General features: G+C 45.1%; 1 protein-coding gene across 3 annotated transcripts in view; it reads right to left on the minus strand.

Annotated features, from left to right (window-relative positions):
* The window catches only part of TJP1 (tight junction protein 1), a 486,574-nt gene that overhangs the window by 349,953 nt on the left and 112,160 nt on the right, over positions 1-24,461 (minus strand). For all 3 annotated transcript variants that reach the window (XM_029575150.1, XM_029575149.1, XM_029575148.1), the window contains exon 4: positions 15,342-15,444. In XM_029575150.1, the coding sequence (XP_029431010.1) occupies positions 15,342-15,444 (103 nt within the window). The remainder of the gene's footprint in view (positions 1-15,341; positions 15,445-24,461) is intronic.

A 24,461-nucleotide genomic window follows, 5' to 3' on the forward strand; every position in this document is an offset into this window, starting at 1 on the left:
CCAAACAGGCGCTGAATAATATGCGGCAGCAATATGCGCTCAATGATATGCCATGTGCGCTTAGCAGTATGCGGTCAAGAATACACGCTCAATGGTATGCAATATGCTCTCAGCAATAAGCGGTTAGCAATACACGCTCAATATATATATTTTTTTTTTCAGTATGCTCTCAGCAATAAGCGGTTAGTAATACACGCTCAATGTTATGCAATATGCTCTCAGCAATAAGCAGCTAGCAATATACGCTCAATGTCATTCAAATGCTCTCAGCAATAAGCGTTTAGCAATACACGCTCAATAGTTTTCAGTATGCTCTCAGCAATAAGCGGTTAGCAGTACACGCTCAATATTTTTCAGTATGCGCTCAGCAATAAGCGGCTAGCAATATACACTCAATGTCATTCAAATGCTTTCAGCAATAAGCGTTTAGCAATACACGCTCAATAGTTTTCGCTCTCAGCAATAAGCGGTTAGCAGTACACGCTCAATATTTTTCAGTATGCGCTCAGCAATAAGCGGTTAGCAATACATGCTCAATGGTATTCAACATGTAGCAATATATGCACAATGAGGAATCGAATATGCGCTTAGTATCTGCGTCTATCTCGGGCGCTCAATACCTGAACAAGGCCACAAAATGGCGCCCTCCACGGCGTGCCACGCCACCGGATCCTCGGAGACCAGAAGTAAAAGCCGTACACCTTACCTGATCCTCGGCGCTTCCCGGCTGGAACCCGGGCGGTCTCCGGCTGCGGGGGGAGAGGGCAAGTACCTTCACCGCCGCGTTTGAGGATATGCACCCGCTGCCTCGTCCACGCCGGGACCGAGGCGCCTCGCAAGCCTCACCCGAACCTCGCCCGGGGGCTGTGTCCCTGCCGCGATTCGGCCACCGGACCGAGGACTTAAACCTCCGGGGGATCACGGAAATCCCCCAGGAAACTCTACTGGGGGAGGGACCTTAAGGTATCACCGCAGGAGTGCGGGGCTCGTGCTGTAGAAGTTTCAGTAAGTAAAAAAGAAAAAGTAGATTTGGAAAACACGCTCAGCAAGCGTGCAGGCTCTCCAAACTGCTTTGGAGACAGAAATTACTGAGTTGCTACGCTTCCTGTGGGGATATATATACCCCGTGCTGACGTCAGATTCGTCTCCAACTGCTAGCACGCGGATACTATCCCATTCGTTCTGAGTCCATCTGGCTACACGCCAGGAAATATAGAAATTCTTTTTTTTTAATTTAATTTTTTAGTAAGCATTTATTAAAACATTTTTATAGAAAACTATAAAACAGCTCCATGACACAGTAGTGAACTTGTACACATCCAATCCAACTAAAAAGATAATCTAAATGCAGACAATATCTTCAAAAAAAGTTCTTGGCTTATATCTATCAATGCCTTTCAATCGTAATGGACTCGATATAATTCTGTGCTGGGGAGCAGTTAATCCCCCTGAATATCTGAATAAGCAACTCAAATTCAGGGTCAAGATAGTTTCACTGTTAGATCCCACTCATTCCTGCTTTATAAAATATTTTTTTATATACATACACATATATAGACACTCAAAACATATATACATACATATACACACAGTTCTCATAAGTTTACATACCCCTAGCAGAATGTGTAAGATGTGTAGCATTTTAAGAAAACAAGAGTAATCAGTCAAAATAAGTCTTATTTTTAATGTGTTTGAAAGTAAAGCAAATGTTGCTTACCTGATGTAACAGGTGTTCTCACAGGACAGCAGGATGTTAGTCCTCACAAATGGGTGACATCGAGGATGGAGCCCCAACCACGGAAAACTTCTGTCAAAGTTTCAGGAACTTTGACTGGCCCCTACTGGGCATGCCCAGCACGGCACCAACCCTGCAGCCAGCAGGGGTCTCCCTTCAGTCTTGTTTTCAAAGCTACAGGCAGTGCCGAAAAGATAAAATAAAAACGAACCCAACACCGCGGGGTGGCGGGCGGGTTTCGTGAGGACTAACATCCTGCTGTCCAGTGAGAACACCTGTTACATCAGGTAAGCAACATTTGCTTTCTCACAGGACAAGCAGGATGGTTGTCCTCACAAATGGGTGAGTACCGAGCTGAGGATGTCCAGACATGCACCAAATGTACTCAACGGCGTGCAACAGGCACAACAACTGGGGAGGAATTTGGTAAGGACATCCGCACCCTACCGGGAGGTGGAAGGGTGTTGGTACATCAAGTTGGAAAAAGGTTACGCAAGACAGATTGGCCGAAGATGGAATCTTGTCTTCCAGCTTTATCCAAACAATAGTGGGCTGCAAAGGTATGGAGGGAACTCCAGGTTGCAGCTTTGCAGATGTCAGGAAGCAGCACCGATCGAAGGTGTGCTACTGAAGTCGCCATGGCCCTCACAGAGTGTGCCTTAACACGGTCTTGTAAAGGAATGCCAGCTTGCTGATAGCAGAAGGAAATGCAGTCCGCCAACCAGGAGGAAAGAGCCTGCTTACCCACAGGTTGTCCTAACTTGTTAGGATGGAAAGAGACGAATAATTGCGTGCTCTTCCTGTGAGAAACTGTACAGTTTCTCACAGGAAGAGCACTGACTGTACAGTACAGTCAGTGGCTAGAGGTAGCTAACTTGTGAGCCAGCAGAAACAATACAGCCTGTGCACAGCCCAGGAGAGGAGCCAACTGTTCCAGTGCAGATAAGATACTAGTTTTTGGAAATACTGCTCTGTGTTTCATAATCCCTTTTTATTCTAGTATTATAATCTGTGGTTCCTTGATATTGGTTTGATTCTGTGTAGAAAACTGCTCTGTGATTTCAAATCCCTTTCTATTCCAGTGTTGTATACTAATCAGTTTGGTTTCTTGATATTAGATTGTTGTAAGATTCAAAAAAGCCACAAAAAAAAAAGAAAAAAATTCCCAGTATCCCTCTAATTGTATAACTGTTATATAATCTGTTCCAAATTGGGATATAAGTGCTGTGGGATCCTTTTACTAGCTAAAGGACAAGTAAACTTTCAGAAAGTGTCTTGCCCTACCCAGCTTGACCTAGGTATAAACTGTTCAACGCCCACCCACCCCTAGGTTTGTATTTCTAATGTAGTCATCCTAACTTCATAATAGGCAACCAGATAAATTAGTAAATTGATTATTCCTTAGGTGCACCAATCAAATAACTTACCTAAATGAGTACTATTCAATGCAACTGCTGTGGAGCCTTTATATTGAGGGTAATCATATGGAAACTTAAGGCTTGCCCCTTTTGTTCAAAACTCTCTACCTTGGAAAAGGAGCTGGATGACTTTAAAGCTGAATTAGCTTCAATAAAGAGAGTCTCAGCCACGGTACATTATTCAGGAAATAATTTCCACTTACCACTGAATAACCAAAACTCAAGAAAAAAGAGATTTACCGTGGGCTCAGGTAGGATAAGACCTGTAACCCACAGACACCCATTATTAAAAGCTGTGCAACCCACAACTCTATCCCACCACTCACACAGGCCATTAAGGAACTTTAAAAGTATTTCAGTGGGCTCTGGTAGAATAAGACCTGTGTTCCGTAGACACACACTGTATCAAGTGCAACAAGTACAAAATGCCTTCTCTGTATTAAATTCTGAAGAAGTCCTTGAGAAAAAGATTGAAATGTTATCGGAAAAGAGAGAAAAAACCCAATGCATACAGAAATTCCAAATCAGAAACCAAACGAAAAAGCTCACAGTGATGGATGATTCTGTCATCAGAGGCATTAATATCTTCCCTTGCACAAATGCAAAGAGAAAAGTGGATAACAAACCTCAACTAAATAGGTCACAAAAGGAGTCCAGGAACAGCAGTAACCTGAGCAAAGAAAGCTGGAAAGCTATGAGCACAAATGCTCGTAGTTTGGGTAATAAAATCCCAGAGCTGCAAGCCCTAATGGTGGAGGCGGACTTGGACATTGTTGCTGTCACGGAAACATGGTTTACGGAATATCATGACTGGGATACGGCAATACCAGGCTATAACTTGTTAAGGAAGGACAGAGAGGATAGGAAAGGGGGAGGAGTGGCTCTATATGTCAGAAACAATATCCAAGCATCTGAGCTGCAAGGAAGATGGGGCAAAGAAGAAGCACTATGGGCAGACTTAAAAAAAGATGGGGCATCCATTTTTATTGGAGTGGTTTACAGGCCTCCAAACCAAAAGGAAGAGCTGGACAGAGATCTGATTGAAGACATCCACAGGATAGCAAAGAAAGGAGAAGTGGTGATCGTTGGAGACTTTAATATGCCAGATGTAGACTGGAGAATCCCATCTGCAGAATCTAAAAATAGTAGAGAAATAGTAGATGCCCTGCAAGTAGCTTTATTCAAACAAATGGTAATGGAACCCACGAGAGAAGGAGCTATACTCGACTTAGTGCTCACTAATGGAGATAATGTCTCAGACGTCCAGGTGGGTGCCCACCTCAGCACCAGTGATCATCAAACGGTATGGTTTAATATCACAAAAAGGACACGAAAAAGAAGCACAAAAACCCAAGTTTTGATGTTCAAAAACACAGACTTTGATGAAATGGGGAAGTACCTGGAGGAAGAACTAAAAGGCTGGGAAAACGAGAGAGATGTGGATCAACAGTGGACCAATCTAAAAGGAGCAATCACCAAGGCAACTAATCTATATGTTAGAAAAGTAAAGAAAAGCAAAAGAAAAATGAAACCTATCTGGTTCTCAAAGGAGGTGGCTGACAAAATAAAGGCTAAAAGAACAGCATTCAAGAAATATAAAAGATCCCAAAAGGAGGAACACAAAGAAGAATATCTGGTAGAACTGAGGGAGACGAAGAAATTAATCAAGATGGCAAAAAGTCAAGCGGAAGAGAGGATTGCCAAAGAGGTAAAGAGTGGTAACAAAACATTTTTCAGATATATCAGTGAAAAGAGAAAAGTTCAAAATGGTATAGTGAAATTGAAAGGTGGAAAGGATCAATGCGTGGAGAGAGACGAAGAAATGGCAGAAATATTAAATGAATACTTCAGTTCTGTGTTCACTAAAGAGGACCCTGGAGAAGGACCGACACTAGTTAACAAGAAACTGGAGGGGAATGGAGTAGATGTAACTCCATTTACAGTAGAAAATGTATGGGAAGAGCTGGTGAAACTGAAAGTGGACAAAGCCATGGGGCCTGATGAAGTTCATCCCAGAATACTGAGGGAGCTCAGAGATGTGCTGGCAGGTCCGCTGTGTGACCTATTCAATAGATCCCTAGAAACGGGAGTGGTGCCGAATGATTGGAGGAGAGCGGTGGTAGTCCCGCTTCACAAGAGTGGGAACAGAGAAGAGGCTGGTAACTACAGACCGGTTAGCCTCACTTCGGTGGTGGGAAAAGTAATGGAGTCACTGTTGAAAGAGAGAATAGTGAACTATCTACAGTCGGGAGAATTGCTGGACCAGAGGCAGCATGGATTCACCATTGGAAGATCCTGTCAGACAAATCTGATTGACTTTTTTGACTGGGTAACCAAGGAATTGGATCGAGGAAGAGCACTCGATGTCATCTACTTGGATTTCAGCAAAGCTTTTGACACTGTCCCGCACAGGAGACTGGTGAATAAAATGAGAAGCTTAGGAGTGAGTGCCGAGGTGGTGGCCTGGATTGCAAACTGGTTGACGGACAGAAGACAATGTGTGATGGTAAATGGAACTCTCTCTGAAGAGAGAGCGGTTTTAAGCGGTTGTACCGCAGGGATCGGTGTTGGGACCGGTCCTTTTCAATATCTTTGTGAGCGACATTGCGGAAGGGATAGAAGGTAAGGTATGTCTTTTTGCGGATGACACTAAGATCTGCAACAGAGTGGACACGCCGGAAGGAGTGGAGAGAATGAGACGGGATTTAAGGAAGATGGAAGAGTGGTCGAAGACATGGCAGCTGACATTCAATGCCAAGAAGTGCAAAGTCATGCATATGGGGAGTGGAAATCCGAATGAACTGTATTCGATGGGGGGAGAAAGGCTGATGTGCACGGAGCAGGAGAGAGACCTTGGAGTGATGGTGTCTAATGATCTGAAGTCGGCGAAACAATGTGACAAGGCGATAGCTAAAGCCAGAAGAATGCTGGGCTGCATAGAGAGAGGAATATCGAGTAAGAAAAGGGAAGTGATTATCCCCTTGTACAGGTCCTTGGTGAGACCTCACCTGGAGTATTGTGTTCAGTTCTGGAGACCGTATCTCCGAAGAGACAGAGACAAGATGGAGGCGGTCCAGAGAAGGGTGACCAAAAAGGTGGAAGGTCTTCATCAAATGACTTATGAGGAGAGATTGAAGAATCTAAATATGTACACCCTGGAGGAAAGGAGGAGCAGAGGTGATATGATACAGACTTTCAGATACTTGAAAGGTTTTAATGATCCAATGACAACGACAAACCTTTTCCATAGGAAAAAAATCAGCAGAACCAGGGGTCACGATTTGAAGCTCCAGGGAGGAAGATTCAGAACCAATGTCAGGAAGTATTTCTTCACGGAGAGGGTGGTGGATGCCTGGAATGCCCTTCCGAAGGAAGTGGTGAAGACCAGAACTGTGAAGGACTTCAAAGGGGCGTGGGATAAACACTGTGGATCCATAAAATCAAGAGGCCGTCAATAAAGAGTGGGTGGCTCGCCAGAATGACGGCTACTGCCTGGAGATAATACCCTTATTCAATAAACATACACATGGTTACTGTGACTCCAACATCACTCTAAGCTACAACAGCAAGAGGAAATGTGGAAAAAAGGATTCGCACTCACAAAGTGGGGAGTAGCTGGCTTGTTACGGCGGTTACTACCCCAAACCAAATAAGCCTGATACTTCACTTTCAATAAATATCCAGCATAGCTCTCTGCTTCAACAGCAGGGGAGAAGAAAAACTGATACTTCACGCATAGCTCTCTGCTTCAACGGCAGGGGAGAAGAAAAACTGATACTACACGCATATCCAGCATAGCTCTCTGCTTCAACGGCAGGGGAGAAGAAAAAAGGATTCGCACTCACAAAGCGGGGAGTAGCTGGCTTGTTACGGCGGTTACTACCCCAAACCAAATAAGCCTGATACTTCACTTTCAATGCATATCCTGCTTCAACCGCAGGGGAGAAGAAAAACTGATACTTCACGCATATCCAGCATAGCTCTCTACTTCAACGGCAGGGGAGAAGAAAAACTGATACTACACGCATATCCAGCATAGCTCCCTGCTTCAACGGCAGGGGAGAAGAAAAACAACCAATAAGGGCTGAATAACACAGTCTGGGTAAAACAAATAAACATGGGTGTAGCTTGCTTATTGCAGCGGTTACTACCCCTACTACCCCTAACTAATCAAGCTTGATATTTCACTTGGTTGCAGCTCCATCACTGCTCTCTACAAATGTGAAGCTTGCTGGGCAGACTGGATGGGCCGTTTGGTCTTCTTCTGCCGTCATTTCTATGTTTCTATGTTTCTATGTCTAGATAAAAAGCTAGAGCTCGTTTACAGTCTAGGGTATGCAGAGTCTGTTCCCCTGAGTTGGAGTGGGGCCTGGGAAAGAAGATAGGTAGTATGATGGATTGATTAATATGAAACTCCGAAACTACCTTAGGTAAAAATTTAGGGTGAGTGCGAAGTACCGTCCGGTCCTGCAAGAGTTTAGTGTAAGGCGGATAGGTAACTAGGGCCTGTAATTCACTAACCCTGAGAGCTGAAGTGATAGCCAAAAGGAATAACACTTTCCATGTGAGATATTTTAGGTCACAGGAGTGCAGAGGTTCGAAAGGTGGTTTCATAAGGCGACCAAGAACCAGATTAAGGTCCCAAGATGGGGCCGGAGGGCGTAAAGGTGGCTTCAAATGGAGCAAGCCTTTAAGAAAACGGGTTACCAGGGGTTGTACTGAGATAGGGACACCCCCGATACCTTTATGGAAGGCGGCTACCGCACTAACATGCATTCTAATGGAAGAGGTTTTTAGACCTGATTCTGATAGATGCCATAAATAGTCCAAGAATTTTGAGATTGGACAGGAAAGGGGATCAAGGGACTGAGAAGTGCACCATGATGTGTACCGTTTCCATTTGTATGAGTAAGATTTTCTTGTGGAAGGCTTTCGTGAAGCGATCAGGACACGAGAAACTGAATCCGAAAGGTTAAATGGCTGAAGGACTAACCTTTCAACATCCATGCCATCAGTGACAAGGCTCGGAGGTTGGGATGGAGGAGGCATCCGTCGTTTTGAGTGAGCAGATGCGGGTCCGTTCCCAGAGGAATGTGTCTGCGGATGGAGAGATCCTGTAGTATGGGAAACCACACTTGGCGTGGCCAGTGCGGTGCTATCAGGATCATAGTTCCTCTGTCCTGACGCAGCTTCACGAGAGTCTTCGACAGAAGAGGAAGTGGAGGGAATGCATAAAGCAGACCGGTTGTCCACGTGAGGGAGAACGCATCCCTCGGCCGAGAGTGCTGGCTCCGAATGAGAGAGCAGAAATTGTCCACTTTGTGGTTCTGAGGGGACGCAAAGAGGTCTATGTGGGGATAACCCCACTTGTGAAATAGAGAGGTCGCTACCAAGGGATTGAAGGACCACTCGTGTGGTTGGAAGACACGGCTCAGCTGGTCTGCCAATACATTGTCCACTCCCGGGAGGTAGGTGGCTCTGAGGTACATGGAGCGGGAGAGGGCTTCCGCCCAAATCTGCACAGCTTCCTGACACAGAAGGAAGGAGCCTGTGCCTCCCTGCTTGTTTATGTACCACATGGCCACCTGGTTGTCTGTTTGAATTAAGATTGCATGGTTTGATAGGCAATCTTGAAAGGTCCTGAGAGCATAGCAGATTGCTCGCAGCTCCAGGAAATTTATCTGGTGTTTGGCTTCCTCTAGTGACCAGTATCCTTGAGTTTGCAGATTGTGTAGATGGGCTCCCCACCCGATGTTGGAAGCGTCGGTGGTGAGGATTATCTGGGGATCTGGTGGAAGAAAGGACAAGCCCTGTAGGAGGTTGCATTGATTTGTCCACCAGGCAAGAGACAGACGGAGTGCGTCGGTGATTGTAACAATGGAGGACAGAGGCTGAAGAGCTTGAGTCCATTGTAGTCGTAGAGTCCATTGTGTGACTCTCATGGCCAGACGGGCCATGGGAGTTACTTGAACTGAGGAGGCCATATGTCCTAGTAGAATGAGGAATTGGCGAGCCGTGACTGTGTGTTGAGACCGCAGCTGGCAAGCTAGGGACACCAGAGTCTTGGCCCGTTGATGAGGGAGGAAGGCTTTTGTTTGTAAGGTGTCCAAGTCTGCCCCAATGAAAGATAAGGTCTGAGATGGGACCAAGTAGGATTTCTCGTAATTGACAAGAAATCCTAGAGAGAGCAAAGTATGAATTGTTAGGGTCAGGGAGGACCGAGCTATTTGCTGGGTTGGGGCCCTGATTAACCAATCGTCCAGGTAGGGGTAGACGTGGACACCTTCCTTCCTGAGGAATGCTGCTACCACCACGAGGCATTTGGTAAAGACTCGTGGTGCGGACGCCAGGCCGAAAGGTAGTACTCGGTATTGGTAGTGGTTTCGGCCTACTAGAAAACGCAGGTATTTGCGATGAGATTCTGTGATCGCAATGTGGGTATATGCGTCTTTCAGGTCTAGAGAGCATAGCCAATCCCCTCTTTGCAGTAGAGGGAGCAGCGAGCCCAGGGTTACCATCTTGAACTTCTCCTTGGAAAGGTACTTGTTGAGGGCCCGTAGGTCTAGGATTGGACGAAGTCCTCCTGACGTTTTTGGTATCAGGAAGTACCTGGAATAGAACCCGAGTCCTTGTTGTAAGGGAGGAACGGGTTCTATAGCGTTTGACTGTAGGAGAAGAGAAACTTCCTGCTCTAAAAGAACAGAGTGATCGGTGAGTCTCCACGCCTGCAAAGGTGGGGAATCGGCAGGAAGGGATAGGAAGTTGAGGTGGTAACCCTGTGCAATGATTGCTATCACCCATTGATCTGTGGTGATTTGATGCCACTTTTCTAGGAAGTGGCACAGCCGTCCTCCTACCGGTGTAGCTGGAAGAGGGGTTTGGCAACTGCTCTCTAAGTGAAAGTCAAAAACCCGCCGCAGGGCCCGGTTGTGGAGCTGCTGCAGGCTTTTGTTTACGAGACTGGCGAGGCTGAGTCTTATGGTAAGACCGTGCAGGCCTAGGCTTGGTTGATGGGGGATAATACTTTCGTGGCCTAAAGAAAGACTTCTTGGAGTCCTTTCTAAAGGGCTGTTTAGAAGGCAAGTCAGGAGGAATGGATGAAAGCTGTTTAAGTGTCTCATGATGATCCTTCAATTCAGCAACAATTTGTTGAATTTGTTCACCAAACAAATTATCCCCTAGGCAGGGTAAATCAGAGAGCCTGTCCTGAACTTCTGGACGAAGGTCAGATGATTTAAGCCAAGCCCAACGGCTGGCAGAGATGGCCGTGGCAGAAATTCTAGTGGAAGCATCAAAGATGTCATAGGCTGTTCGTATTTCATGCTTCCCAGCTTCAAACCCTTTATTTAGAAGGGATTGAAGCTGTGGCTGGAACTGTTCAGGCAAGGCATCAGTGTATTCCTGCATCTGTTTCAGGATGACCCTATTATATTGAGTCATATAAAGTTGATAAGAAGCTATTCTGGAAATCAGCATAGCTCCATGATATACCTTCCTACCTATACTATCTAGGAATTTGTTTTCCTTAGTAGGAGGTATGGAAGAGTGTGGCTTTAGTCGCTTAGCTTTCTTTTGAGCTGATTCTACGACTACAGAATGATGGTCTAACTGAGGTTTTTGAAAACCAGGTGCTGACTGTACAAGATATGTAGAGTCAGCTTTTTTGTTGACCAGGGAAACAGATCCGGGAGATTCCCAATTCTTTTTAAGAAGGTCTAGAAAAACCTGATGAATGGGAATAGAAGTGATGACTTTCGGGGCATCCAAAAATTGGAGCAATTCCATCATCTGGTGCCTGTCATCTTGTTCAGATTGAAGTTGGAATGGGACCAACTCTGACATTTCCTTCACAAAATTTATGAAAGAGAGGTCCTCAGGGGGAGAACGCTTTCTACTCTCCGCAGGAGAGGGCGGTGAAGGCAAATCATCGGTGTCAGTAGAGGTATCATCACCCCAAGTATCATAGGGATCTGGATGATGACCTGCAGGACCTCGAGGGGGCTGAACACCTGAAGGCCCAGGTTGAGGTTCCAAAATATCGGTTGGAATCACCGGGGGCATCGAGAAAATCCTCGATGGAATTGGTGCCAGTATCGGTGCCGGTGTAGGCATCGAGGGAACCGGTGTCGGTCTCGATGGAATCGGTGTCGGCATCGGAAACCTCGGTGGAGCAGAGGTGCGTATCGCCCCCGAAGAAGAAATCGGTGGCGAGGGACGACCTGGCATCAATTGAACAATTCCCGAAGGGGGAATTCGATACGGTGTTTCTCCACCTGATGATAAACCTGTCGGTGACAGCGGTCTTACCGGTGTTGGTGACTCAGGTATCACCGGTGGAAGGGCTGTCATGAGCGCCTCCATCCGGTGTAGCAGCAGTGCCAGTGCTGCTGCAATCGGCTCGGTGACCGGTTCCACTCTCGGTGCCGGAGTCGGTGCCGGAGGAGTCTGGAACCATAGCATCGCCTTGTCGATGGCCTCCTGGACCAGCCGGTCCAGTTCTGCCCGGAGACCAGGGGTAACAAGACCCGGCTCGACGGGAGAGGGAGGCTGAGGTTGAGCCGGAGGGACCACCGTCACCGGTGGGATCGCGGCTCCCAAACCCCGAGGGGGTGAGGGTTGCCTCGGTGCCTGTGAAACAGTAGTGGACGGTGCCACTTCTGATAGAGACTTTTTTGGCGGTGGCTCGGTCGGTGCTGAGGTCGATGACGTCGATTCCTCGACAGGCCGAGACTTATGACGTCGATGGCGATGTTTTTCTTTTCGATCCCCTCGATCATCAGGGGAAGGAACGGGAGTCGATGGCCGCGAAGTCATCGATGGCGGACGGTCACCGAAGGGTTGTCGATGATGAGACCTCGACGGTGCCGGTTCCGATGACGTCAATGCAATCGATGGCGTTGGGGTACGAGCTTGGAAGAGGAGCCCCATCTTCTCCATTCTGGCTTTGCGACCCTTTGGTGTCATTAGAGCACATTTGGTGCAAGTCAGAACATCATGCTCACTCCCTAAACACAAAACACAGACTCCATGAGGGTCTGTGATTGACATAGTTCGGGTACAGTCCGGACACCGACGGAACCCCGACGCCATGGCGAAAGGCCAAAAATTTAGCCGCGGGACTGTCGAATGCCAACGGGCCTCAAGGGCCAAACTCGACGGAAGTCGACCAAACGACGGCAAAAACTTACCGAAGTTCCGCGGACCGAAAAATTTGTCGAAGTGAGACCCCTGAGGGGCAAATTTTTCTTCAGAATTAATTATTCGAAATTCCTGTCAGGAACGTGGTTAAGAGCTCTTCTACCGCGTGGCTACTGCTGCGCGGAAAAAAGAAGACTGAAGGGAAACCCCTGCTGGCTGCAGGGTTGGTGCCGTGCTGGGCATGCCCAGTAGGGGCCAGTCAAAGTTCCTGAAACTTTGACAGAAGTTTTCCGTGGTTGGGGCTCCATCCTCGATGTCACCCATTTGTGAGGACAACCATCCTGCTTGTCCTGTGAGAAACTATTATGTATCACAGAATAGCACAAAGCAACCATAGAAATAAGGGTATTAAAATGTTACTATTCAAAAATTTGCATACGCTTAGTTCTTAATATCATGTACTGCCCACTTTTGCATGAAATGACAGCTTGCAGTCTTGTTATAGTTGTGAATGAGGCCCTTTATTTTCTCATGTGGTAAAGCTGCTTATTTCTCTTGGCAAAAAGCCTCCAGCTCCTGTAATTTCTTTGGTTGTCTGGCATGAACTGCATGTTTGAATTCCCCCAAACTGGCTCAATCATGTTGAGGTCAAGAAACTGATGCCCACTCCAGAACCTATACTTTCTTCTGCTGCAGACACTGAAGGGTGGACTTGGCCTTATGTTTCAGATCATTATGTTAGAAAGCCCAAGTGTGCCCCATGCACAGCTTTTATTTTCTGGATTAGATGCCGCATAGGGATGGTGTGCTTCTCTTCATAGTGTTTATGATTGTGATTATAAAGTTCAATTTTGGTGTCATCACTCTAAATTCTTTTGTTCCACAGGTTTTGAGAGGCTTCTCTAGGTTTTTCGCATATTGTAAGCACGCTGTTTTGTTGCAAGAGTGGCCTTTTCACCTCTCTGGATATTTTCTCTCCCTCTCTCGCAGGGTTTTCCTAACTTTTTGTAAAGAGAACCATACAGCTTTCATAATCGAAAAGGTTGGATGAAAATTTTTATGGATCTTTTTACAGCATCTCCCCTTTTCTCTCCCATCTCTCCAATCCTTCCCTCTTCCAACATCTTTCCCTTTCCCCTTCCTCCCCTAGCATCTGTCCTTTCCTTTCAGCATTTCTCCTTCCTCCTTACCCAGTCTCTTACCTCTTCCTCCAGCACATCTTCTCTCTATCATCCTTCCCCAGTGTCAATTCCCTATGTGCCCCTGCTCAGCAGCAGCTCCAATGACAACTTTGCCATTCCTTCCCAACATAAACTCTGGGACTCCCTTCAGTGCTACTTCAGTGGTTACTTCGGCCTCCCTCCTCGGATAATTCCGATTTTGTCAGTTTGTTTTTTTTTGCGTAAACATTTTTATTGGTGTCCAATATATACAACAAACAACAGCATGGAAAAGAAAATATGGCACCATTTCATTAGATACCCACCTCCCCCCTAGCATACATTACACTGTACAAATGCGGAGGATAAAGTAAAAAGAAGAAGAACAAGAACAACGATTATAGCAACTGGAGTATAAGGATTGACCAGGGGCATGATCTAGCAATGTATAGCAACAAGGTAAGTCTACTCAGAACCAGGAGGTAAACTGCCCAGAGCTTAGCAAAAAGGAAACATAGTCAGGGGAAAAAAAAAAACCAAACTGGCAGAGACATACAGGTGAATACGGTAAAGTCGATTTTGTCAGTTTATCTGGTCTGCCCCCTTCACTTGTAACTTGCCTCCTTCTCCTGCAGTGTGGGCATGGGGTCATGATTGCAACATGCATATGCTACTGCTCCTCCACTTTTAGCTGCATGTAGACAGTCCAGGCCCAGTTCCTGTGCATGGCTCTCTATCTGCTCTCTAGGGGAGAAGATCTGGAAAGCATAATGGGCCTGCAGCTAGGTTTTTGAAATTAAGGTGAATGGGTATTTTGTGCCAAGTTTAAGCAACTTTATCTACATGTACAGCACACTATTTTGTTTTGTTTTTAAAGAACCATTTCATATGCAGACTATATCAATTAAGGGAAAAATATATATTTAGTTTACTTTACTTTATGTGAATCCCAGATGAGGTGATCACCCCTCAGACTCACACAGTGTAAATCAATGAAAACATTCACAGACAATCATATAGTTATTTTTATAGCACTTGCATTAAACAAGTTTTACATATTCTGCATATAATTTTTCTTTAAAAAATAACTTATAGATGACCAGTTTTGCTACATTCAGAAGCTAAGTCAGCATCTACATGTTGGCTATATCTATGTTTACACCTCAAAATATTTGTGAAAGAATTAAGGTAAGTATTGTTTCTTTGTAGAGGTCTGTTTTCTGTGAAAATCTGAAATACATACTGTTACTGTTCTGTTACAGCCTGAAAAATACCTTTTAAAACAATACTACTCAACATATGACTTTTTAGAACTTTCTGCATAGCCCTTTAGAAAAAATAAAAAATGTAGAAAGCCACATAAAGCTAATATTAAAGTCTTGATAAAATTATTAGAAAATCCAAATATGAGAGACTGTTCATCTCTGAAGTAGCATTTTTGTATGCTCAATGTAAAATAGACTGTTAAGGCCACTACACAAAAATACTAGGTCATTTCTCCAGCTTGATTGATACGATTGACAGATGCCACTACTTGCAACTGAAAAACCAACCCCTCTTTTTTTTTTTTTTTTTTTTACTGCACAAACAATTCATCCCACCCCCTGAACTCTGTGATGCTGTATAGCATTTTCTGGTCCAGCAAACATACTTGGACAATACTAAAAATGCGTTTGCATTAGACAGCTTTACTTTCATTTTATGTTCTATCTCCTTTTTAACTAGAGAATAAGATAAATGAAATCTGTCCATTAAGCGCGTCATCCATTTTCAAGCAGTAAATAGCATACATGTTAATTTTGTTTGCACAAGATTCCCAGCCTTGACACTGACTGAGTCTCTTGTACAACCACTGGGCTGAATCTTCTCATTTTAAAATGTTTCACTTACAATTTTGGCATTTTTTCCACTTTTTCTCAGCTGCTGAACAGCATAAGCATGCTCCACATTATCCATTGAAACTCCATTAACCATGGCAACTCTGTCATTTTCCCTTAAAACAACAAGAAATACAGAAGACAATAAATTGTGTCTCTAAAAACATAGCTATAGGTTCTGAAACAGAATACCTTATCACCAAAACTGTTAGCTTACAAAAACACTTATTTTCTAAACATGTCAAGAATTCATTTACAGTACTGCTATCTACCCAAGTCTCAAAGAATTCTACAGAAATGAGAAAAATTTATGACAATTTCACTATTCTGTAATTTATGTTACCATCACATGAATGGTTTTAAGCCCCTTAATACCAATCACACAACTTTGTTAAGATTTGCATAGTGTATGTATATACATACACACACACACATACATACACACACACACATATATATATATACATACATATATGTTTCTTATATCATTTTATGTACTTCATAATTTCATTTAATTATTGCACACTCAGTTATAGTGAGCCCATGGCCAATGTGGCCATAGGTGCCGCTACCTGAAGGGCACAGTAAGGCTGTGTTGCTGCACACTGCAGGAAGTGGTTAGCCACAGGGCCAGGAGTGCTGAAGAAGTGCACACTTCTGGCTGTCCCAGGGGCAGTATGAGCTGTGTTTGAGGAAAAATAAGAAATCATACTTGGCCAGAGGATATCTGAGCATAGATGGCCCATGCCCAGAATCCTTCTTCTGTGAGGCCTCCCCCCGTAACTTGACAGCAGTGTCAGCATTGCTAAGCCTGCATTCCGCATCTTTCTTTTTCTGCCCACTAGGTTCAATGAGCTGTTTGAATCATCCACGGCTCTGTAGTGCAGAGCGTTCATTGTTCAATCATCCAATCATTCCGCAGGCGGAAGAATGGCACCAGCAGTAGAATTAGTAGAAAGAAAGGCATTAGGCTGAATTTGGATGGGGGAGAGTAGATAGAGATGAGATCTGTGGATTTGGGAGAAAGTAGTAGCTCTCTAATTGGGGGAGAGTGGAGAGTCTGGGATTGGGAGAAATTAGGTAATTGCAAATTAAAAGGATGAATGGGGGAGTTAAAGTGGGGGCTCAGACTGAGTGGAGAGCGGGGTTATGAGTACAGGATGATCGAATAGGGAAAAAAGGCAGTAAACTGGGGTGAGCAGGGGCTTTGGGTGAGGGGTATTAGATTGTTTCGTTTAATTGGACTGGGAGGGTATGATAAGGGGCTATAGATATGGAATGGCTGTAAGAGAAAGGTGGGGACTGAAGGGTGCAAAGAACTGTGAGAACTGGCGAGGGGGTGAGAAGGATGATTGGAGACTGGGTGAGATGCTCGAAATGAGGAAGTGGTGAAAAAGGGGAATGGGAGGTAAGAAAAAGCTGAAGGCAGGGAAATGATGAGCACAGAAGGAGCTGGAGCTGGTGAGGAATTGAGAAGCACACCAAGCTAGACAAGGACTAGGAAGGGAGAGTACTCGGGATTGAAATGGGGTACTAGAGAGTGAATGAAAGATGGAATAAGAGACTGGGAGAAGGAGTGAAAGAGAGGGGTTGGGGAGGATGTATGAGTGGACAGATGGATTGGAAAGTGCTCAAGAGAAGGAGATGGGAAAAGTGGTAGGCAAAAGGAGACTGAGGGTTGAAGAGTGACAGAAGAGGGGTGAAATGTGTGTGTGGCTAGTGAGGCAGAAAAGGAAAAAAAAGTCAGTCCGAGACAGATGTAGGGAAGGTAGTGAAAGGCAGGAGAGAGAAGAAATGTCAAATGGACAGAAGACCCTGGAAAGAGTTAAAAATAGAAAAAAGCAGAAAAAAAAGACCGGGACTAAGGCTGATTAAATATAAAGTGCGGGAGAGCCAGCGTTCCATGTTGAGTGCCTGCTCTCCCGACGCGCGCCCAATCTTGGGCACGCGATTCTCTATTTAAATTAGGGCCTGAGCTAATGAAGTACAAGGGACAACAGCACGTCCCTAGCGCCTCATTAGCGGAAGCGGTGGCTGTCAGCGGGTCTGACAACAGCCACTTAATTTTACCAGCGTCAGTTTTCGAAGCCACTGACAGCCACGGGTTGGGAAAATAGACACCGGCAAATTTTAAGTTTAAGGGATTTTTTTTATTTTTGGGACCTCCCACTTAATATCCCTGCTTTTTTCTGCTTTTCTGTACACTTTCCCGGTGCTGTCTATGATTAACCCCTGCCTTTGGGCAGTCAATTTCTGAGAGTAAAAATGTGCAGCTTGGCCGCACATTTTACTTTCAGTATCCCAGGCAACTAATAGGCTCATCAACATGCGAGTTAGGAGGCATGTTTTCAAGGTACTTATTACCCCTTACAGTATAAGGAGTAATAGACGCGTGTTGAAGATGAGCGGCCAAATGGGTGCTAAACGGTGCATTCTTGCAGCTTTCCAATCTCATGCATCTAGGTCAGTGTTTAAATCAGCATTCCATTGTCAGATAAGCTTAGCTGTTTCAGTCTCACAAAGCTCAGATCTTGTAATGATATACAACACTGATATTAAATGCCAAGCTCTGGTTTTGCAACAGTGCTTCTATTTCTCCAGTGTTGCACTGTATGCAGAGCCTGTTTCTTGATGTTTCCTTTTCATTTTATTTGCATATTCTATTTCTAATTTGTGGTTCCTTATTCTGTATTTAGGGAGAATCTATCCATATTCTGCATGTGTGACAGAGGAGAAAGCAAAATTGCTTACCTTGTAATAGGTGTTATCCCAGGACAGCAGGATGTAGTCCTCACATATAGGTGACATCATTGATGGAGCCCTATTGCGGAAAACTCTCTGTCAGAGTTTCTAGAAACATTTGACTGGCCCTGTGAGGCCACTGAGCATGCCAAGCATGCCATGATATAGCAAAAAATAAAATAAAACGTATCGGACCCAACTCCGCGGGGTGGCGGGTGGGTTTCGTGAGGACTACATCCTGCTGTCCTAGGATAACACCTATTACAAGGTAAGCAATTTTGCTTTATCCCAGGACAAGCAGGATGCTAGTCCTCACATATGAGTGATTAGCAAGCTAAAGGCTGAGTCATTTTGTAGTGAAGCAACAGTGAAGTATTGTTGTTGAAAATGAGGCAGCCGAAGATCACAGCAGATTGGATGTAGAAGGAGTTGGGGTTATACTGGAAACAAGTTCTTTAAGACAGATTGTCCATATGCTGAATCTTGTCGTCCTTGTTTGTTCAAACAGTAATGAGCTGCAAAGGTGTGAAGAGAACTCCATGTTGCTGCTTTACACCGAACGATAGTGTGCTGAGGTTGACATCGCTCTCAATGAATGTGCCTTTACTCGCCCTTGGAGAGGAAGGTCTGCTTTTTCATAGGAGAACTGTATCCAATCTGCTAGCCAATTGGATAGAGTATGTTTACCCCACTGCTTTACCTGGTTTGTTTGGCTCATAAGATACAAAGAGCTGAGTGGATTTCCAATAGACTGCAGTGCAGTCTAAGTAAAATGCTAGCGCACGCTTACAGTCCAAGGCATGTAAAACCAGTTCTCCTTGGTGAGAATGAGGCCTTGGAAAGAATGTGGGTAAAACTATGGATTGGTTCAAGTGGAATTCCATAACTACCTTGGGAAGGAATTTTGGATGTGTACGCAGAACCACTCTGTCATGTAGGAATTTTGTATAAGGTGAATACGTGACAAGTGCTTGTAACTCACTAACCCTTCTAGCCGATGTAATGGCTATGAGGAAGATAGTCTTCCATGTGAGAAATTTAACATCACAGGAATTCATGGGTTTGAAAGGAGAACGCATGAGTCTTGTTAAGACCAGATTAAGGTCCCATTCTGTGACTGGTGACCGAATTGGTAGTTTAAGTTGAGTTAAACCTCTCATAAACCTGCATCTCCCATCTTGTTATAGTAAGCTGAGATTGCACTTAAATGTACTCTTACAGATGTCTGGAGACCAGAATCTGAAAGATGGCATAAGTAGTCTAGTAGAGAAGTTGTGGGGCAGGAGAAAGGGTCAATACTCTTTTGCATGCACCACAAGGCAAATGTTTTCCATTTCGAAAAATAGTTCTTTCGTGTTGAAGGTTTACGTGAAGCTATAAGCACTTGAGAGACATTTGTTGAAAGATTGAGTGGTTGTAAAATCAAGCTTTCAACATCCATGCTATCAGGGATAGGGATTGAAGGTTGGGATGGCGCAACAGACCCTGATCCTGAGTTATGAGAGTGAGAGCTACACCCAGGCGAATTGGTTCTCTGATCGAGAAGTCTAGAAGTGTGGGAAACCATACTTGTCTAGGTCAATACGGGGCTATGAGCATCATGGACCCCTTTCCTGTTGTAGCTTCACTAGAGTTTTGGTTATGAGCAGTATTGGAGGATACACATTTAGAAGGCCTGAGTTCCAAGGGCGAGCAAAGGCGTCCTTGGCTAGTTGGCGATTCTGTCTGTGTAGAGCGCAGAATTTGTCCACTTTTGTGATTCAGGTGTGACGCAAAGAGGTCTATTGTTGGTTGCCCCCCCCCCCCAACGTTGAAATATCCTGGTCGCTACTAAGGGATCCAGGGACCATTCGTGTGGTTGGAACTGACGACAGAGTCGATCCGCCACTACATTGTGAATGCCTGCCAGATAAGTGGCCCGGAGAAACATTGAGTGTGTCAAGGCCCAGTCCCAAATTTGTGCAGCTTCTTAACAAAGGAGATACGAGCCCGTACCTCCCTGTTTGTTGATGTACCACATGGCTACTGTGTTGTCCGTTTGGATCAGAACAGTCTTGTGTGAAAGGCAGTCCTTGAATGCTTGCAGTGCATAACGTATAGCTCGAAGTTCCAGGAAATTGTTTTGAAATGTTGCTTCAAGTTTTGTCCAAGTACCTTGGGTTTGGAGATTGTTTATGTGAGCTCCCCAACCTAAGGTGGATGCATCTGTAGTTAAAGTTATCTGTGGGACTGGTTGTTGGAAGGGTAGGCCCTTGCGCAAACTATCCTTGTTCGCCCACCAAAGTAGAGATGAACGTAGCTGGTGGGTTACTTGAATTGGAGAGGACAGTGGTTGAATGACTTGTATCCATTGTGATCTTAAAGTCCATTGAGTTACCCTCATGGCTAACCTTGCCATAGGAGTGACATGAACTGTGGATGCCATGTGGCCTAGTAAGGTTAGAAACTGATGAGCTGTTGCTTGTTTCTTTGAGTGAATCGAGTTTGCCAGTAGGGAAAGTGTGTCTGTCTGATCCCTGGGTAGAAAGCTTTTGAGAGTATGGTGTTCAATTCTGCTCCTATGAATTGAAGCAGGTGAGAGTGAGATGGGACATTTGATAATTGATGAGAAAGCCCATGGAGTGAAGCAGAGCTCCTTGTTGAGATTGACTTCTGATGAGCCAGTCGCCTAAATAGGGAAAGATATGGACACTTTCCTTGTGCAAGTGTGCTATTACTGCCAGACATTTGGTGAATACTCTGGGAGCAGAGGCAAGTCCGAATGGTAGTACTCTGTACTGGAAATGTTGATGACCCACCATGAAGCGCAGATACTTGCAATGAGGGAAGATTGGAATGTGAGCGTAAGCATCTTGAAGATCCAGAGAACAAAGCCAATCCCCTGTTTGAAGAAGTGGAAGCATGGTGCCTAGAGAGACCATCCTGAACTTTTCTTTCAGAAATTTGTTGAGATTTCTGAGGTCTAGGATGGGATGTAGGCCTCCGGTTTTCTTTGGAATGAGAAAATAACAATAGAATCCTCTGTCCTGCTGAGTCCGGGGCACCGGCTCTCAGAAGAGTGGATAATTCTACTTGCAATTGGATTATGTGATTTTCGGTTAGAGGAAGAGGTCTTGGAGGAGAATCTCTTGGAATTGAGAGGAAATTGAATTGGTAACCTCAAGATATTATTGCAAGTACCCATTGGTCTGTTATTTGTAACCAATGGTTGTAGAAGGAGGATACTCTGCCTCCTACCGGAAGATGTGGTTGAGGATTGAAGAGATGGCCTTTGTCTCTGGGAAAAACCTCAAAAGCCTGCAGCCAGTCCCGTCTGCAGTGGAGGTTGAGGCCTAGCCGCCCTAGGTTGTCTGGGCTGAGCTCTTTGCTGTGGCCTAGTCGATCTGCCCCTTGATGCTGGAGGGTAATAACGCCTCTGTCGCTAGAAGGGTTGTCTAGATTCTTTTCTTGGAGGCCGAAAAGATGACTGGGTGGCTGAATCCTGCAGAATTAATGAAAGTTGTCTCAGGGTTTCTTTGTATTCTTTTAATTGTGCAACTGCATCTTGCACCTTGGAACCGAAAAGGTTGTCACCTATACATGGTAAGTCAACTAATTTTTTTCTGGACTTCAGGCCTGAGGTCTGAGGCTTTAAGCCATGCCCAACGTCTTGCACTTATCCCAGAGGCTGCTACTCTGGAGGCTGTTTCAAATCCATCATAAGCAGCTCGGACTTCGTGCTTGCCAGCTTCAAGTCCTTTGTGAATAATTGCTTGGGCTGCTTCTTGATATTGCTGTGGTAATGATGCTGTAAAGTCTTGCATCTGTTTCCACAGATTTCTTTGATATTGAGTCATATATAATTGATAAGATGAAATTCTGGTATTTAACATGGCTCCTTGGTAAATCTTTCTTCCCAGAGAATCCAAGAATCTATGATCCTTTCCTGGGGGAGTGGATGAATGCAGCCTTATCCTTTTTGACTTCTTTTGTGCGGATTCCACAACCACTGATTGGTGTGGAAGCTGTACCTTTTGGTAGCCAGGAACAGACTGTACCAAATAAGTAGTGTCCATTCTTTTATTGACAGCAGGTACTGAGCATGGGTGCTCCCAAAGCCGATGCTGTAAGTCCAGGAAGACTTCATGAACAGGTATGGCTACTACTTGTTTTGGAGGATCCACAAATTGGAGAACCTCCAATGTTTGCTGCCTAGAATCTTCCTCCGTCACCAAGGTGAAGGGTATGGTGTCCGCCATATCCTGGACAAAATTCGTAAAGGATAAATCCTCCGGTGGAGATTTTTTCCTTTGGTCTGGAGGTGAAGGATCAGACATGAATTCTTCAGAGGAAGTGTCTGTATGTCCATCATCCCAAGTATCGTATGGATCGTCTTGATGAGGAGATATTGGAGAGGATCTTGGTGTACGAGGAAGTCCTGAGGGACTTGGTTGCGCATCGAGGGGAATCCCTCCAGGAACCTCTTCTTGTGGTATGGATGGAAGAGCACCGACTACTTCATCAAATCAGGATGTCCTGGAGCCCCAGGTAACATCGACATCGAGTCTGGTATCGAAGACTGAATCGGCGTTGGCATCGATGGTAGTCTCGGCATAGGCTTAGGTTGTGGTGCCAGCATTGGTGCGGGCACCAGCTTCAGTGGAACCACCGGCATCGGTTCGGGAACCGGCATCGGCATCTGTTCTTTTAAGGCCTAGAGCACCGCTTGACGGATGAAATCCGACAATTCCTGCGGAACAGCTGGTGCAGGCAGAGCAGCTGTACACAGTGGCGGTGGAGGTGTCTATGCTCCTTCCACAGAGTCCTGTGGAGGTTTGACTACTGGTGCGTCTCCATGGGGTGAAGGCCCCGGCGAAGGTACCGGTGTTTCCTGAATTCTTGGCCGTTTCGCGGTCGGTTCCTCTGAGGAAAGAAGCGCCGCAGGTGTCGATGTTTATGACTGTGCTTCGAGCGGTGTTCCATCACTGACTTCGTCGATGCTATCGATGATGTCGGCGGTGGATGGTCCCCCGACCCTTCTGGACGACGTTTTTCCAATATTATTCGTTTTGAGACTCTGGCCGAGACGATTTAGTCGATGTAGAGGGAGATGGCAAAAGTTGTAGCTGGAATAGATGCTCCATCTTCTCTTGGCGGGCATTTCATCCCTTCGGAGTCATTTCTGCACATTTAGTGCAGGTTGTACATGTTTTTCCCCCAAACAAAGAACACACTCAAGGTGTGGGTCTGTAATGGACATTGTCCGATTACAGATGGGATATTTTTTAAATCCCTTAGCCATTTTAATGTCGACAGCCATCGATGAAGTGAAGAGAAAGTGTGAGAGAAAAAAATGTTTACTCTGAGAGTAAAACGAGACGATTACACACCAGCCGGTGGAAACCTGAGAGATCCCGTGTGGGACAATATATATATATGAGAAAGTGACTTTAGTCAGCAAAACACTAAGAAAAAACTCAAGGCTCCTGCTCTGCGATGCTTACAGCAGCGCGGAAAAACGAAGACTGAAGAGAGACCCCTGTGGCAGAGAATATCACGGCATGCTGGGCATGCTCAGTGGCCTCACAGGGCCAGTCAAACGTTTCTAGAAACTTTGCCAGAAAGTTTTCCACAATAGGGCTCCATCAATGATGTCACCTATATGTGAGGACTAGCATTCTGCTTGTCCTGGGATAAAGAAAGAATTTGCTAGAGTAAAACGTTTCCATAGGGATTTGTAGCAGTCGACCTTGTTCTGATTTCCCAGTAGGTGGTGTATTGGTGCTCTATGGCCATTACTATATTTTCAATGCTACCTTTTCATAGGAAGGGCTGTTGCTTTTCGAGTCCTATATGTTACAAAAGTTCTAACAAACACTACTGCAGTCATGTGACCTAGAAGAACAAGGACTGCCCTCAATGACATCAGGGCCCGTTGTAGAAGGGACCTTAAAAGGCCCTCAAAACTCTGGCTCTTTCAACATAAGAAACCTTTTCTGAAATGAGTTTATCTGGGACAGGACCAAATTGGACTTGGAGAAAATGACTAGGAACCCCAAGGACAGAAGGAGCTTGTACCAAAGGACTTTAGCACTCCCACGGGAGATGGGCCTGTCATTAACCATCCAGATTAAAGAACACACAAACTCCCTATTGTCAAAAGCTGTGCAGCTAGGACTGCAAGAAATTGTGTGAACACTCTTGGGACTGCAGAGAAGCCAAATGGAAGCATCTTGTATTGCTAGTACATGTCCTTCAACATGAACCCGAGGAACTTTCAATAGGCAGGATGAATAATATGCACATAAGCATCTTTCAGATCCAGAGCACATATCTAATCCCTCGTCTGAATGAAAAGAAGAATCATCTGAAGAAGCTCATCTTGAACCTTTCTTGGACCAACAATCTATTC

This window comes from Rhinatrema bivittatum, chromosome 13, assembly GCF_901001135.1.
Source record: "Rhinatrema bivittatum chromosome 13, aRhiBiv1.1, whole genome shotgun sequence".
In the NCBI taxonomy this organism is placed as follows: domain Eukaryota; kingdom Metazoa; phylum Chordata; class Amphibia; order Gymnophiona; family Rhinatrematidae; genus Rhinatrema; species Rhinatrema bivittatum.